Below are 16,761 nucleotides of genomic sequence, written 5' to 3'. Positions count from 1 at the left end.
TGAGCCCTGGGTAGGTTAGGTGCTTCTGTGGGAACTCACTCTCCGACATACACAGTCGAGGACAGTTCTGAGTCCACACAGATGTGTGGCAGTGTGCGTGTGAGCACACCACATGCACACACAAATGCTCGTCAGAAAGGATGAAGTCAAGCATCCGCGTCACCCAAACCAAGAAACTATTCTCACGTGGAACACATGCCGAAGGAGAGAAAGCCATTTAAAAAGGTCTCCTTTTCTGTGGCTGACACAGCATCAGAGCTCCTGACGGTGTGAGTGGGAGAGTAGGAGGCCCCCCCCGGCTGGCACATGCTGGGTGCACATTGCTCTCCTGCCCAGGGCGCCCAGCTGTGGCTGGCACCCCTCCTGGGGTGTGGCTGCGAGGCTCCTGTGCTCCTGCTCCTTCATCTGTGCCTTAGACCTCCTTGCCGGTCTCAACCCCGACCCCTGCCTGGAACCTTGTCCCCAGATAGCCGCAGGTGGTCACGCAAAAGTTACTGCCTCAGTGAGCCTCTTCTTGACTCTCCCACCCCAACAATTTAAAATCATGACCAGCATCTCCTTGATGCTCGCTAGCCCCTCCTGCTTCATTTTCCTCCGAGGCACATATTAGCATCTAACGTGTTATTTATTTTATCTGATCTGCCCACGCAGAAACGTAAGCTCCATGCAGATGGTTTCGTCTGTTCCGTTCACTGCTGTATCTCCAGCGCCTAGGATAGTTCCAGGCACGTAATGGGTGCTCAAAAAGTGTTTGTTGAAAAAGTGAATGCGCACACATTCCCTTCACCAAAGGGTCAGTCTATTGCTTTCTGTAAATGTATTTTTTAAAGATTTACATTTATTCCCAGAGAGAGGGAAAGGGAGGGACAGAGGGAGAGAAACATCAATGTGTGGTTGTCTCTCATACATCCCCCACTGGGGACCTCGCCCACGACCCAGGCATGTGCCCTGACTGGGAATTGAACCAGCGAATCAAAGGTTGGAGCTCAATCCACTGAGCCACACCAGCCTGGGCTATAAATGGTATTTTTGAGGTGAGCCTGATGGCCATGCTCTGGTCTGGTTCTGTGTGGGGAGAATTGTTTTTCTGCTACATTAGTTACATAACCACTATGAAGAACCTCTCACTCCAGATCCTGCCTGGGACCTGCAAAAGGAGCCGATGAGAACCTTCATAGGAGATGCAGCCACCTCTTTAGAATTCACTGCTGCCTCATTACCTAGAGGTGATGGGGTCAGGTGGCATTGTACACCCCACTGTAGGGCACTGCACATAGGGCCTTGCACACTGGCCCCAGACCTGGCGATTTATAAGACACTGGAACACACCGAATGTTATCCGCGCCCCCCTGCCCTTCGAGAAACAAGGTGTCCATTCAACACTGACCCTATTCCACGTGCTGACCTCAGACTCACACTGCAGGCTGATTTTCAAACTATTAGGAGAAAGTGGGATTGGCAACATTTCGGTTCCTCTTCCTCTCCATTGGATTCGGTTTCTTTTCCATCGGATCCTGGGCAGGGAGGCACTTCCCAGGGCCTGTCCTCTAGCTATGTTCTCTCTCCAGAATTTTCTCCGGGGTTTTAACTCTAACCTGCATCTACAACATTCTCAAAAACCTGTTAACTTTAACCTCTCCCCTGAGATTCAGACTTGAATTCCAACAACTCTGTTAACTTCAGTTCTCAATATCCCATTGGCACGCCCTCAATATATTTTTTAAAGATTTTATTAATTTATTTTTAGAGAGGGGAAGGGAAGGAGAAAGAGAGGGAGTGAAACATCAATGTATGGTTGCCTCTCACACGCCCCCACTGGGGACCTGGCCCACAACTCAGGCACGTGCCCTGACGGGGAATCGAACCAGAGATCCTTTGGTTTGTAGGCAGACAGTAAATCCACTGAGCCACACCAGCCAGGGCTCAATTATTATTATCAGTGCCCCCTCAATATTCAAATAGCACCCCTTCATAATCTCATCACTTTAAACTCGACATGGTCCAGAAGAAATAAATTACCTCTCCCTCCTAAAAATGCTTCTCCTCTCCAATCCCCTTTCTATTTTCATCAATAGCACCCTATTCTGTGAATTGCATGGGTTCTTAATCTTCAAATCACCTTTCCTTCTTCATTCCCTCTCTCCTTTAGTCCTTTCACCTTATTGGTAAATGAGTCATTCAGCTACCCCTTACTAAGTACTTAATAGGAGCCCCAGGACCCTACTAAGCCCTTTACATAAAATAATTATCTCATTTAGTCCTATCAGGTCTGTTTTAAAAATATTACCACTTTACAGACGAGGAAAATGAAGGTAAGAGAGGGTATTCATTTATCTCTGAGCTCCACAGCTGCAAAGTGGAAGAGCAAGGGCATGAATCCAGGTCTGTTTTATTGCAAAGGTTCAGCTCTGCTTAGGTGTCTTCCAATCGTGTGCCTCCCTCGGGGACTGGCATAGACACTTGGCAATGGTTTGCCTTCACAAGAACAGAGCCAGACAGTAGTTGGGGCTGGATATTCAAAGACAAATGAGATGTGGTACTGGCTTTTAAAGAGCTCAAAGGTCGGTCATTTGCTCATTGTGATAAGGGCAATGGAGGCCCCTGGAACTAGGAAAGATTTGGGGGTGTCTGCTTCAGGGGTTGAGGAAGGCTTCAGAGGAACAGGAATCGTTAGGGATGAACACTCCAGTGTGGCTGTAAGATCAGAAGCTGTGTGTTTTCCAAAGTGTCGATAATGACTCTAATTATAGTACAGACAGCACATAATGGCCAAGTGACAGATTATTTGGAAAATACCTGCGAAGTCCAAGAAGGCATAGTAATAAAATGGAGAAGAGGGAAGATATCTGTGAGTCATTAAAGAAGGGAACTGAGAGGACCATGTGGGTTTGGAGGAGACAAAAAATGAAGGCTGAGGGACAGCAGCTGTGCAGCTGGACGGAACAGGGTCTGGCTCCCATCTCTCTGAGTCATAATCAAGCCTCTGGGGAACCCCCCAGATGATCCCCGACTCCACGCATCTTCTAGTCTGATACGATCTCTCTCCTTCCCGGGCTCTCAAACTTTCCACCGTTCCCCTTCAGCCGCCATCAGCAAGCTCCCCTTGGCCTAACCACTTCCCCTGATACTCCATTTACCTCTTGCTCTTATAAAGCCAGCCCTGGCCTTTCTGTCCCTTCCCAAGCGCCACCAGGCCTCAGATAGAAGTGAGGAGGCCCCGGAATGAGAGATCAAAGTAGAGGATGGACTGGGACAGGGAAGCACTGTAGAAGAGACAATGAGCCAGCAAAGCTCCAGCAAATGAATCACATTATGTACCATCTCCCCTGCCAACCAAGGCCTGGCTCTCTCATAATACACCTCCCTAATCCCATCAACTCCTCCTCAAGTTTCTGCACTCCAGGCAATTCGAACCCCTTGTTTTTCCAGCACACCCAGTGCTCTTTGCTTCTATTCTTCTCATGCCTCTCCCTCTGTCTGGAATACACACCCTTCCTCTCCCTCCATTGAAATCTTAGTATATAACACAGTTAAGAACACATTTGCAGTCAGGCAGATCCAGATTCATATTCTGGAGATCTAGGTACTAGTTCTGCAATATTGACCAAGTTAGTTAACTTGTCTGAGCCTCGGTTTCCTCACCGGTAACTTGGAGCTGAGTAAAGTTGCCCTAACGAGCAGAGAAAGTGAGAACACCCACATAAAGCAATGAGCATAGCAGCTGCCAGGGGGGAGGGTATTCAAAGGGGCAGCTATTACTTTTAACATCCTCTCTCCGTTCATTCTTCCCAGATGCCCTTCAGAGCAAACTCTCCCTCTGCCAACCCCTGTGTCACACTACCTCCTCGTGGCACTTCCCTGCAGTCCACTCTTCTGCATTCGCATTAACTCCCTCTCTGCTCCTCAAAGGCAGGGGCAAGGCCTTGCCCACTTCTGTGCGTCTTCCAGCACCACGGCAGCAGTTCATGAAGGACTCTAGACATGTTGGTTGAATCAAACTATCTTTCATTCCCCAGACAACAAATATGATCTCAGCTATGGTTATTTTTTTAATCTTTTAAGTTTTTATTTACTTATTTTTTTAGAGAGAGGGGAAGGGAGGGACAAAGAGAGGGAGAGAAGCATTGATGTGTGCAGTCAATACATTGAATGGTTGCCTCTCACATACCCCCAACTGGGATCCCAGCCCCGAACCCAGGCATGTGCCCTGACATGGAATCAAACTGGTGACCTTTCGTTTGCAGGCTGACACTCAATCCACTGAGCCTCACCAGCCAGGGTAGTTATGGTGATTTTTCTAGCTATTCACTATAATGAGGAGGAGGAGTGGGTAGGATCTGGGCATAGCAATTATCATGAACATCTTTCTAATACTTAAAACCTATTCCTTATTTCAAACTTATTGCTTCAAACACAGCTGATTGATTTAAAAACCTTCTAGGACAGAAATATGTTTAGCTCTGAGTCCATTAACAGGAGCTTAGGGTATCACTTTGATTTGCAGGAAACATTTAGTGGCATTAAGAATAATGAATGGAAACACTATCCCCTTACGGTCAGCTTGCAGAAGGACAACGTGATGCAAGGTCAAGGCCATCCTTTGGGAGTCAATGGTGCTCAGGATCTTGGCAGCTGCAGTCCCCAGCAAAGGCTTCCCGTTGTACAGCGTGTAGTAAGTCAGCTCCGCTGGGTCCTTGGGTCCAGGCACCCGCTGCATCTTTACCATCTTTCAGAAAAAAAGGGGCCATGGTTATAGGACATCTTGCATAGACCCTGCAATCACTTGGGCAATCAGCAGGCTCTCTCCTGACTGCTGAGGCCTTCCGTGGCCAAGTGGATCCACAGCATCTATTTAAGACATCAATCTTAATGTACCTCCCCTACCACCAGAACTGCAAGAAGCCCTGCTGTCGCTGGAGGGGGAGACAGGAGGAGAAGACACGGACATCTGGAAAGCACAGTGTGACTGGAGAAGAAAACGCTGAAATGGTGATGTCTTCCAGCCTCCAGAGAACTCTGGCCTCATTAGAAAATAGGCCTCCACATTAATTCAGGGCATGTTAGGTTATCCTCAAACAAGATCTCTAATTTCAAACTCCTGCAGTTGCCAGGGAGGGAAAAAAATGAACTTCAATGTCTGCAATTCAAAAGATCTCTGATAAAAACAGTACCTGGAGATTCAAAGTCCTTTTCTAAAATTACCTCTCTTGCTTTTTCTCACTGTAGGAGTTATACATATTCACTGTAGAAAATATGAAAATACAGAAGAACATCAGGAAATGAAACAAAATAAAAACAACCTGTAATCCCTCAGCCATAAGCTAATGACTTTTATCATTTGGAGTATTTGCTCCTATTCTTGGGAGTTTTTTCCCCCACACAAACCTTTTATTTATTATTTTACCAAATTATTTATAATACTCTGTATATAGTATAACATATCGCTGTTTTTACTCATATCCCCAAATGATCTTCGATACAACAAAGGCATAGTGTTAATTCCTACATGCTAACTCACACCTCACAAACTTACTTAGCCAAGCCTTTCTAGTTAAACACTTCAATTGTCGCTCACTTTTCAGTCTAGTAACTTACGATCGGAAATCATTCCAAATACATAAAACACAAATTTTAATACTTAATCATGTTCTACTATATGCATATCTCATACATTAACTAACCATTCATTTTTGAACATTGAGGTTGCTATCAACTTTTCACTGTTATAATTAACAATTGATAGACATCGTAGTTTTTCCAAAGTGCATATTATGGATTCTGAGTTTCATAGGATATTGAACGGTATTACAAAACTGTTTATAGCAGCATTAGTAACACAAAGAAAACCCCCCTGAAAATTCAAAAGTTGCTAACGGTAGAACAGATAAATGAGTTATTGTATAGTTACACAGTGAAATATTATAGAGTAATGTACATAAACTCTGGCTACTTGAATACAAAAGCCTGACACTAAGGAAAAATATTACAGAATATAAAATTCAAAATCAGGCAAAACCAAATGATGTACTGTTTAGGGATATACACACATGGATGGTAACATACCTACAGAAAATTTAGGCATGATTTAATGCAAAAGTCAGAAGCACACTCAACTTTAACAGAACAAAAGGAAGTATGTGTAATAAAAGAAGACATATAAAAAGCTTCTGAGATTAGATAATAACATATTCTTACCCTCTGGGTTGTGGCTTCTTTTTATTAGTGGTCTTTAAACTCTACAGATTTTTACACCCCTTGGTATGTATGCTACATGTAACAATTAAAAATAGATGTTACTACAACCCAACAAAAATGGTTTTTAAAAAAGTATGATCAGACAATTCACAAAGGAAGACATCTAAACAGCCAGTAAGCATCTAAAATATGGTCAATGGTGAAATTCGAATTTAAGCCATGAGACACGATCATCACCCACAAGGACAGCTAAAATAACAAGGACTGACAACACCAAGTGTGGATGAGAACGTACAGTAACTGGAACTCCACATCTGGCTGGTGGGGGCATAAAGCGGTACACTTTGGGAAAAGACCTGGCAGCTCCTTACAGAATGGACATACGCCAGTGAACCAGACGTTCCACTCCTATATACCCAGGAGAAATGAAAGCACATGGCCATAGAAAGACTTGTAGAACAGTGTTCGTAGCAGCTTTGTTTATAACAGCTAAAATTTGGAGAAAGCCTAGGAATCCATCCACAGAAGAATGAATAAAATGTAGTATATTCATAAAAGGGAATATTATTCAATATTTATATTATTTTTAAAAATATTGAATATTTAATATTCAACATGATAGGAATAATACAATAATACAACATGGAGGAATATCAAAAACACTATACTGAGTCAAAAAAGTTTTACATAAAAGAGAATATAGTACAGGATTCCATTCACATGAAGTGCTAGAACAGTCCAAACTGACCTCTGGGGTGGAGATGATATATGTGATCGAGTGTAAAGCAGTGACATAGTACACACTGTTAGTTGCAGAACCTAGACGGTCAGTGTGTGGGCACTTACCATATCATTTTCTCAATGTTTCTATGAGTTTGAAAATGTTCGTAATAAAATGTTGGAGAAATGTAGATATTACTAAAAACAAAGGTCTCGTTGGCATTTAAATTTAGAATCCATGTAATACGGTCAAAGGAGATTTCTTTACTACAGGCCTTTTTAGAGTCTGTGGTTTGCCAATAGGCCCTGGGAACCGTCCAGAAGGGCCAAAGGATGCAGCCTTACCCAAACCTGACCTGGGAGCCCCTTGGCCTCAGGGCAGCGTACAAGGACCATTTTCCGAACACTGTCTGAGAAACATTGTCATCCCCCATTTGTCTGTGTGTGTTTGCCTCTCTTTCTTCAAGATGACCACCCATGAGTAGGTCTGTGACTATCTGAAAGGTTCTTGTCTCAACTGCTCACTTGTCAACCAGAGAGGTCATATCCATTTACTGTCTGAAAGTGCCATTTCCCCACATCCTCATCGACACTGGAAAGCACTGTGTCCCTAATCTTTTATAGATGAAAATGTAATCTTATGGTAGTTAAAGTCTGCATTTCTTTCATGGCAAATGGAGTTAAACATTTGAAAAGGTTTTTGGCCACACGTATTTCTTTGTTGGACTTTCTTTTTCAAATATATCTACTAGAGAAATATCTTTCAAGTCTAGACCTCTAAATTTCCATATTCATGAAGGTGGTTCATCTTTTAAAATGACCAGATCCCCAAAGGAAGGCCTCTGTGTGGAAAGAAGATGTAAGTTCCGTGGAGTGAATTTTACCTGGGAAACCTGGGCACGTTCGTCCTGTCCCTTGTGGGAGAGGACGTTGGAGAGCGTCAGTACAACCAGGTAGAAGGTGCGTGAGCTTTCAAATATCTAATAACTTCACTCAACTTCAATTTATTAGCCAATCCTTCTTACCAAGATTCCTCCCAGGGTCATGTTACAAGCTGATCTACAGCCTCTGTAAATTAGGGATTGGCAGAAATAAATCCCTACTTGCTTCCCTCAGGTATTCCTGGCCGCCACTGGGGCCACGCACACTGGGAGCTTGGAGGAAAGGAAGGAAGAACATCTCACTGGACCTTCTCAACACAAAGAATGCTGTTAGATTATTAGGTTGCTAGTGACACCAAGATTGTAGGTGTTATTAGTAAATGACTCCCCTCCCCCTCCAGCAGAGGCAAATCCCATTTCACGGTGTTGGGAGAGACTTCCTTTCTGGTGTTTGGAGAAGTGTGAAGTAGAGGGCTGGCACGGAACCCACTGAGGCAAAATCAACCTGGCATGCAAAATTAACCCTCGTTTTACCTCAGGACAGGCTGTCACAGGCCACAGAGGTGTTTAGAACTACAGCAACATGCAATGGGACAAGGGACCAAAGTCACTGGCTGTGGACGTGAGACCTGGAGTTTCCCTCGGGGGCACGATACAGATTCAGGAAGGAGTGTTCGGGAAGATGGGTTGTTTGTACTCACAAGACTGCCTGGGGACATGATCTTCAGATAGACTGTGGGGATGCCTGTAAATGCCTTTAAAACAAGCTTTCTCTTAGTGTGATATTATGCCTGTGTGTTCAGGTTAAGTTGCACCCACAATGCGGTGACTTACCAACCAGAAGTTCACACCCCAGTGGCTGTGGGCTAGATTCCGACTAGGAAGGCCATTCTGGAGTGGTCTCCCTAACTGTCCTCTTGCTCCACAGAGCTTTGTTCATTAGCATAACAAACATTAGAAATGGGTTCTCTTGGTGAAATTAGGGCTATTCAAGATATGTGGATTGGCTAGAACATGCATGCTAGAGACAGTTCCTCTCCTGCTTGAACTAGATAAAGAATCTGGGGGCTGACAGTCCTTATCTTCGAAGGGCCACTGTCTTCTGTTAGGTTCCCTAGGAGCAGACTCAGAAGAACCGAGTGCTTACAGCTTATTTGAGCGATGCAGAGAACTGGCAGGAAGGTGAGTAGGTGACACAGGGGTGGGGAGGGAGCTCACAAAGGGTGTGTTATTAAGCCACTTACCACAGGGGGTAATTAAAGCTTAGTTCTGTAAGAAAGGTCTGGAAATGATCTAAACCGTACATTTCAGAATTTTCCTAGCTAAGAGACAAGGGAGCTGGGGTTCATACCCCCACCACGGTTAATTCCCAGGCACTCAAGAATTGAGTGGGCAAGGTGGGTTCTGGCATCTCAAGAGCAGTCCTTCCACAAACATTCAGAGGTGGCAGCTGGCACTGACAGAAACAGCGAGGGGACTCAGGCAGAGCACCAACAGCGTCTGCAACGGTTCCCTAGTCTAAGTTCCTGTGTGGTCATGTGTCCATTATAAATCAGAAGGCTCTTTTTGTCAAAACTGAGTGAAAAAGAATAATAGAATCCTGGACCTGGAATGCTGATTGGCCCACCTGTGGTTTCCCAGCAGCGGCGGGAGGAGGGCCTGGAAGCTCCGAGAACTGGGCCATCATCCAGCACACAGACCAGGTTGGGGAGTATCCCGTGCCTGCTTACATTCAACTTTTTGTTGAATAAATACCAGCACACGTACAGACTCTGTTCCAGGACCGCCTTTCCTTATAATCCGACAGTGAGACCGTCGGAGGAGTAGCTCTCACCCTCCTTCACGATTGTGATGTTATGACCCCCAGCCCCGAAGCGTCAGAGCCGTGTGGGTTAGATGGCATGGTCAGTCTGTGGTGTAGCTGCTCTCTGCACACAGCCAGACAGTTTAGTCTCGGGCAGCACATCCCCCCACAGTTATTAAAGACCCCAGCGGCTTCCCACACACCCACCTGCACGGTGTAGCTTCCCAGGGTGGTGGCCCGTTTAAACCGCCGGCCTTGTTGCTGGGACATCATGAACAGCTGGGCCAGGCGCTGCTCCATGACCCGGGCGAAGCTCTGGTTGTGCAGACCCACCAGGGAATTGTCCACGCCCTGCAGCACTGCGGGTACAGAAGACAGAGCGACTGCTCAGAGGACAGGCTAGCTGCCGGCTCAGAACCACAGCCACCACCATCCCAGCACCAGCCACGGGCCCTACTGCATGGCAGGGCTCGCCAGCCTCTCCTCGCTTTACCCTCACAGCAGCCCCAGGAGTTAGGAATCACTATCCACGTGTTACAGATGCTGACAAGGGCAAGCGACGTGTGAAGGTCACAGCCACTAACCAGAAAAGTGAGGGTTCAAACCCAAAGCCTGGGCTCCCTCCCTCATGAGCTGTGACATGTCTAATGCTGCTATATTAACTCTGATCCTTATCACAGGTTAGAGTCCCTGTGGGCATGCAGCCCAGGTATGGGTATGGCTAACTGGTTTTTTGCTGGTTCCCACTTGGAAGCCCTGGCTCAGGGCTACCCTTATTTTTCCTTCTCAACAGCTTTACTGTGGAATCTAAGCTCCATCCTGCAATGCAGCCCTTACACCTTGGCAAACCGCCCTGTTCAATGTCCTCATCTCTCCCTCCCCAGCGGTCCTTTTGAGAGCCGTCCCAAAGCTGTACAGGGCCTCTCGGGCAGTCTTCCATTTGAGAGCAGGGCAGCATGCCAGAAAGAAGGGGCTCTTGCCTTTGTGAAACTTTCTGCAAACCACTGGCCCTCTCTGAGTCCAAGTCCTTCTCCGTAAAAGGGAGCAAGTCTGCATCACAGCAAATACACTTCTAATGAGATCTGCCGTCAAAATGAGACAAACTGTGTAAAGGGGCTTAGCACCAGCCCCTCTCTCCTTCTGCTGTCAACCCCCATCCCCAGTTCCAGTCCTCCCTCCAGGTCCTTTGGGAGGCACATGTCATCCCGAACATACAAACACTGCCTTCAAATGCAGCCATCCCAGAAACTAAAAATGCTAAAAAGAATTCTCATCTCAAAGAAATCAAAACTTACATGGGCTGGGAACCTAATACAATTTTTTTCACTTAACACCATCCAGCAAAGGGCCATGAATACCTCCCATCTACTGGGATATGGAAATAGCTCATGCATTTCCATATGTATCCTCACAATCACATTCCACTCAGGGTGAGAACAAGCAACTGATGACCACAAGACACAGAGAATGAGGTTTAAACTGACCAAGAGAGAAGTGAAACTCAGAGCTGAGTTTCAGAAGTTACTTCCTCGGTGAGATAAATGCCAAATAAACCCCAGTGGAGGATACGGGGCAGTTCTCTTTCTGGAGTCCCTGTGAGGGACTCCCAGCTCAGCTGCCAGCAGAATTCCTGCCGACAGACAAAACACTCCTGCACCGTTCCCAGTGTGGCAGGTCCCAGAGGTCCCTGGGAGTCCCCTGACACAGCCTGCCTCCTGGCCCCAGACAGGAGAGCCCGTGGTCTTGATAATCCAGAGATGCCCCTCTGGGAAAGTGATGCGATCAACTGCTGAAGGACTACTTCTAAGGTGGCCTCTCCTGGCCGATGGACAGAGTAAGAGAGGAGACAGAGGACATTGAGGGCATCATCAAGAACCGATTACTGCCCTGGCTGGTGCAGCTCAGTGGATTGAGTGCAGGCCTGTGAACCAGAGGATCACGGTTCAATTGCCGGTCAGGGCACGTGCCTGGGTTGCAGGCCAGTTTCCAGCAGGGGACGCATGAGAGGCAACCATACATTGATATTTCTCTCCCTCTCTCCTTCCCTTCCCCTCTAAAGATAAATAAGTAAAATCTTTAAAAAAAGAATTGATTACTTTATGGGAATCTCAGTGATGGCTCAAAGGCAGACACCAAAGAGAGGGAGAGCCAGAGGCCCCCCAGCTGATGGGAAAGTTCTAGAAGTAGATAGCAGTGACAGTGGTATAACACTGTGAGTGTATTTAATGCCACTGAGCTGGACATTTGAAAATGGTTTAAATGGACAATTTCATGTTATGTGCATTTCATTACAATTTTTAAAATTGTGAGAAAAACAAAGAAACTTCCATAGAAAGCCTGTGGGAACCTCCTGGAGTTCCATGGAATCAGCACCTGGACAGTTCCCGCAGGCTTCACTGCCCTGTTGGCGAAGATTATGTGTCCTTAGGAGGGGGCTGAGGAAGAGTGGGGGGTTGCAGCCAGGGCCCTGGGTTTGAATTCTGAGTCCCCCTTTCACTGCGTGTTTCTGGGCAAGACGTCTAGTTCCGTTGGGTTCTGTTTCCACATCTGAAAACAAGGGATCATATTCTACTCTTGAGTGTGTCATCGTAAAGAACAGACACTTTATTTTTAAAAAAGTGCTTCCAGCACAGTGCTCTAGGGCACTTGAGAAGGTGCCCATAATTGGTATCTTTGTTGTTGTTCACACGTCTCCCCTTCTTTGCTAGACACATCCTTACCAGGGAGCAAAAACCTGACACAGAACTGTGCTCCAGGACTGTGGCTCCTCTCCTTCCCCCCAAGAAGTGTGCCAGGTCTCAGGCTCCTGGGCCTCTCTACTGGCCAGGAAGGGAGTAGAGAGGGGTAGGCACCCACAGCTCCCCCAGAGGCACACAAGCACTAGGGGAGCTTGGACCCTGGCTTCCCACTCTTACCCTTCCTGCCACTGACTCAGCTTAGAGGAAGTAGGCAAGTCTCCAGCTGTGTTCAAAGGAGCTTTGTCCAGCACATTTGGTGACTTTTACATCACTACTCTCTTATTATCCTTTATTTGCAAGTGCACTGGACCCTGAAGTTCCGATGATTGGGCCTGGTTCAGCTTCCTGTATTCAATCGAAACTGTTTTATTTGTGGTTGAATCCCGCACATTCAGAGCCAAAAGAACCCAAATGTTCAGTTCTTATCTTCTGATTTTAAGGGTGAGGGTGTGATACCCACAGGGTCTAGTGACTGGCTCAAGGATACACTCAGGTCATATGTAGCAGAGCTGAGACCAGAAGGAATCCTGTGATGGCTGGGTCTGCAGTATTTTTACTCCAGTGGGTGAAATAAAGACAGGTTTCAAACCCACGCTGGGCTCTCACCTCGGTCAGGGGGCAACGGTAAGTCTGCACGTCTCTATCCCACCTGATGGCAAGACCCATGGACAACAGGGTAGCTCCTGGATTCTCTGCAAAGACGCATTGCAGGAATCACCCCAGCCAATGATTTTCCACCAAGGAGGGACCACGCCCAGGGAGGGCAGAAGCGCATAGTGTGCCAGAACACATTTAATGCAAGCTCAGTGGGCATACAGGTGAAAACATGCCAGAGTATTATCATACCCACTGACCAAAGGAAAGCGCCTCCAAGTTAGCAATGGCCAGGGATGAACGCCTGGGAGTGAACGCAGAGTGGTTGGGAGTGTTCAAGGGGCTGTGGGTTTGAACAGGATGCACAAAGCTGTCTTCTTCTCTCAGTTCCCCATCCCTACCCCTTCTGTAACTAACGGGAAAAGGCTGGTGGTGCCCACCCATGGGCTTAGAAAGTGGCCACGAGCCAAAGCGAAGGAAGGAGGGCCATGCTGAGGATGATTTCAGTCCCCCCAAATACCAACTGATCCAACTGGTCCAAAACACAGTGAGAGACCACTGTTTCTTCTGATCACGCACGGCCACGACAGCAACAACAAAGGAGGGTTACAGAGGTGAGGGGACAGAGCATTCAGTCCCAGAAGAATCCTGAAAACAAGCCCACATGTGGGGGGTATTAAGTTTATGTCCCTACAGTTGAGGCAGGGCAAGACACAGGTACATGAGGACAAACTGAAACAAGAAGTTGTCTAGGACATCCTGTGTTTAAGAGCAGATATGTTCCCATTTAATGCAAACATTAAGTTACTAGAAGGACAAAAATCTCTGCAAATTAAAAGGCAGCATTCCTGGTGGAGAAAAAAAAAGATTTTGTGTTATATAATCTGCTGCCTTCAAAGATGTGTTGCTGGGTTAGCATTGTCTCTCTCTTGGGCATAAACTCTGGTGAATTTTTTTCTTTCTTTTTAAAGATATTTCTTTAGTTTGTCTTCTTAGCAGGTAAAAAAAAAAAAAAAAGAATCTCTGCACGTCCATGGCTCTGCGGGGGAGAAAGCAANAAGTAAAAAAAAAAAAAAAAGAACCTCTGCACATCCATGGCTCTGCGGGGGAGAAAGCAAAGCAATTTTCTGCAGTTTAGGGAGGTCCCGAGCAGCCTCCTCAAGCAGGACTGTGTGCTCCTTCCTCGGTGTTCAGGCAGAAGCCCACCTGGCTCGGGACAGCAGGCGAGGGGGAAGGCGGAGAGGGAAAGGGGTTTTCATTTTTAAATTGATTTTAGAGAGAGGAAGGGGAGGTAGGGGAGAGAGAGGGAGTGAGGGAAAGAGAGGGAGAGAATGAGAATTTGTTGTTCTACTTATTGATGTATTCATTGGTTGCTTGTTGTATGTTCCCGGACCGGGGATCAAACCTACGACCTTTGTGTATCCGGCTGACACTTTAACCGAGTTACCCAGCTGGGGCTGGAGGTGATTCAGGAGGGCCTGCTTGCCCAGGCATGTCTTCCATGACTTGCAGGGTCTTCCTCCTTCCTTGTTAGGGGCTGAACCGTGATCTCCCGAAATTCGGATGTTGAAGTCCTAGTCCCTCAGAATGTGACTGTATTCTGAGATAGGGCCTTTAAAGACCTTACTGAGGTAAAATGAGATCATATACGTGCACCGGAACCCAATATGCTGGTGTCCTTATAAGAAGAGGAAGTTAGGACAAACACACAGGGGGAAAGCCATATGAAGACAGGAAAAATGGCCATCCGTAAGCCAAGGAGAAAGGCCTCAGAGAAACCAACCCTGCTGATACCTTTATATGGGATGTCCAGCCTCCAGAAATGGTGAAGCCCCCTCCCCACCCCACCTGACCCCACCCCAGTCTGTGGTGCTTTCTAAGGCAGCCCCAGCCAACTAATACCCTCCCTCTCCTGTCCCTTCTTTTTACGGCTGGCCTGGTCCCTTTCCTCCAATGAACACCTGCCTTCTCTCTCTGCTTCCAATTGTGGCTTCTCTGATTTTTCTGAGCTACTGTCTGACTTTTGAAAAACAAGAAATGTTTTTGCTGTTTCAGAAAGCTCAGTTGGGAAATGTCAAGGGAAAAAAAAGAAAATGCCACCAAAACACCCTTCCACTTCCATCCGCCCTCATTGTCAGGACACGCCACGCCTGGGCTCCACCAGGGCCAGAGTGGGTGTGGGCCTCATGCCTGGGGACAGAGGAAAGTACACGCCTGGCGTTCCTCTGGCCTTCACTGGCATTTTGTAGGGCAGTGCAGGAAGGCCCATCTTCCACATAGACACGCCCTGGATGGCCACCGGTAAACCCTGTACCTTCTGATCAGTCCACTTTCTGCAAAGGGGAGGCTGCTAGGAGGGATTTGCAGCTTGCTATTTTAGATTGGTTATCTAATACTCATCCTCAGCATGACGCTTTTTCTTGTTTTAGCTTACTCCACCCACTCCTGGTCCTGGGACAGTAACTCCTTGAATTACGGGCACAGGACCAGAGAACAGATGCCAATCCTATCACTGAGTACCATGCAGTTTTAATTCTTTTAGGTTTTTTTCCCTTTTGACATGCAGTTAAAAAAAAAAAAAACAACCTAATGAGGGAAAGGGGAAATAAAATAAGAGATTACCTGTAATTACCCAATAGTCTCTGGTTGTCTCTGATATGTCAAGGTTGGGGTATTCCAGCGCTACAACAAATGAGAAACAAATTACTTTTCTGAGTTTGATAGGTAATTACTGTTATGGGAAATAAACACAAGTGACGAAATATGAAGGAGCTGGAGCCTGCTGTATCATCCTTAGGAATTCTATGACCTCAGGCTAAAACTACCCTGCTGTTCAGAAAACTAAAACACTCAGCAAAGAGCTCACTTTCAGATGAAGAATTTTCTCAGGTTTGTGGATTTCCGCACTTTCAGCTTTCCATCAAACCCTCCTTATGTTGAACATCTTCATTATTAAGATCCACAGCTAGAGCCTGTCTTAACTGTAGCTTTTTCTTTAACAATATCTAACCATCACTACCGTTTTTAGGAATGATTAGCTCTTGAATGGATTTTCCCAATGTCAAGGACTGAGTTTAGCAGCCAAATGCTTGTAACTAACATTTTTTCACAGGTGTAGTGGCCACCGGAGTTAAGGCACATACAGGGCTTAGCACAGTGCCTGGCCACAGTAAGTGCTCAGTAAATCTTAGCTGTTGTTACTATCAAAATATCAAGATGGGAGAAAATAAATTATTCACATGCTGCCATGTGTCATGAAGCCTTCTTTTATCTTTTCCATAAAATCTTTTCCATAAAATCCAGTTATCTGTCCTTACTACATGGAAATTTGCAAAAGCTTGCTATTAAACCAACATTCAAAAAAAATTCTGAATGGCTACCGTGGGCTGAAGTATATCCACATACATCATCACATGTATTTGTAATATCTAAAGCAACCACGGAAGGAAATAGAATTTTGCTAATATGTGGTTTAAAAGAGAACTTGCCCAGTGACCTTGAGAAATGTACCAACAATTACACTTAAAAGCAGATTATTCCTTCCTTTGGCTACCAAGTAAGTGTTTGGGGACAAAGGGTAGGCTGCATCGTCCTCGAAGCCTGTGCCTGCTGCGTGGTAATGAGGATTGTGTAACTGAAGCATTAGAGGAAGGTGAGGCCACAAGGCTATGGGGACTTCATCAAGAGAAGTCATGGTGCTGAATGCAAATGAACTGCCCTGGAACCTGCCGCCAGGGCAAGGGCTGCCGGCCCAGGATGTCTGCTGATGGCAGGAGCCGGGGAACCACAGCACTCCACATGGCCATGAGGACAGATGCCCCGCCAGGCA

General features: G+C 46.3%; 1 protein-coding gene across 2 annotated transcripts in view; it reads right to left on the bottom strand.

The window, feature by feature from the left end:
- Positions 1-16,761, bottom strand: part of KIAA1549L (KIAA1549 like) — a 97,044-nt gene that overhangs the window by 63,627 nt on the left and 16,656 nt on the right. For both annotated transcript variants that reach the window (XM_037040476.1, XM_037040477.1), the window contains exons 7-9: positions 15,555-15,614; positions 9,808-9,959; positions 4,555-4,726 (exon numbers count right to left, since the gene is read on the bottom strand). In XM_037040476.1, the coding sequence (XP_036896371.1) occupies positions 4,555-4,726; positions 9,808-9,959; positions 15,555-15,614 (384 nt within the window). The remainder of the gene's footprint in view (positions 1-4,554; positions 4,727-9,807; positions 9,960-15,554; positions 15,615-16,761) is intronic.

This window comes from Sturnira hondurensis, unplaced genomic scaffold (genome assembly GCF_014824575.4).
Source record: "Sturnira hondurensis isolate 20B ecotype Veracruz unplaced genomic scaffold, ASM1482457v3 Scaffold0002638, whole genome shotgun sequence".
In the NCBI taxonomy this organism is placed as follows: Eukaryota; Metazoa; Chordata; class Mammalia; order Chiroptera; family Phyllostomidae; genus Sturnira; species Sturnira hondurensis.
The sequence above is the reverse complement of the archived record's forward strand: the minus strand, read 5'-3'. Positions and strand labels throughout refer to the sequence as shown.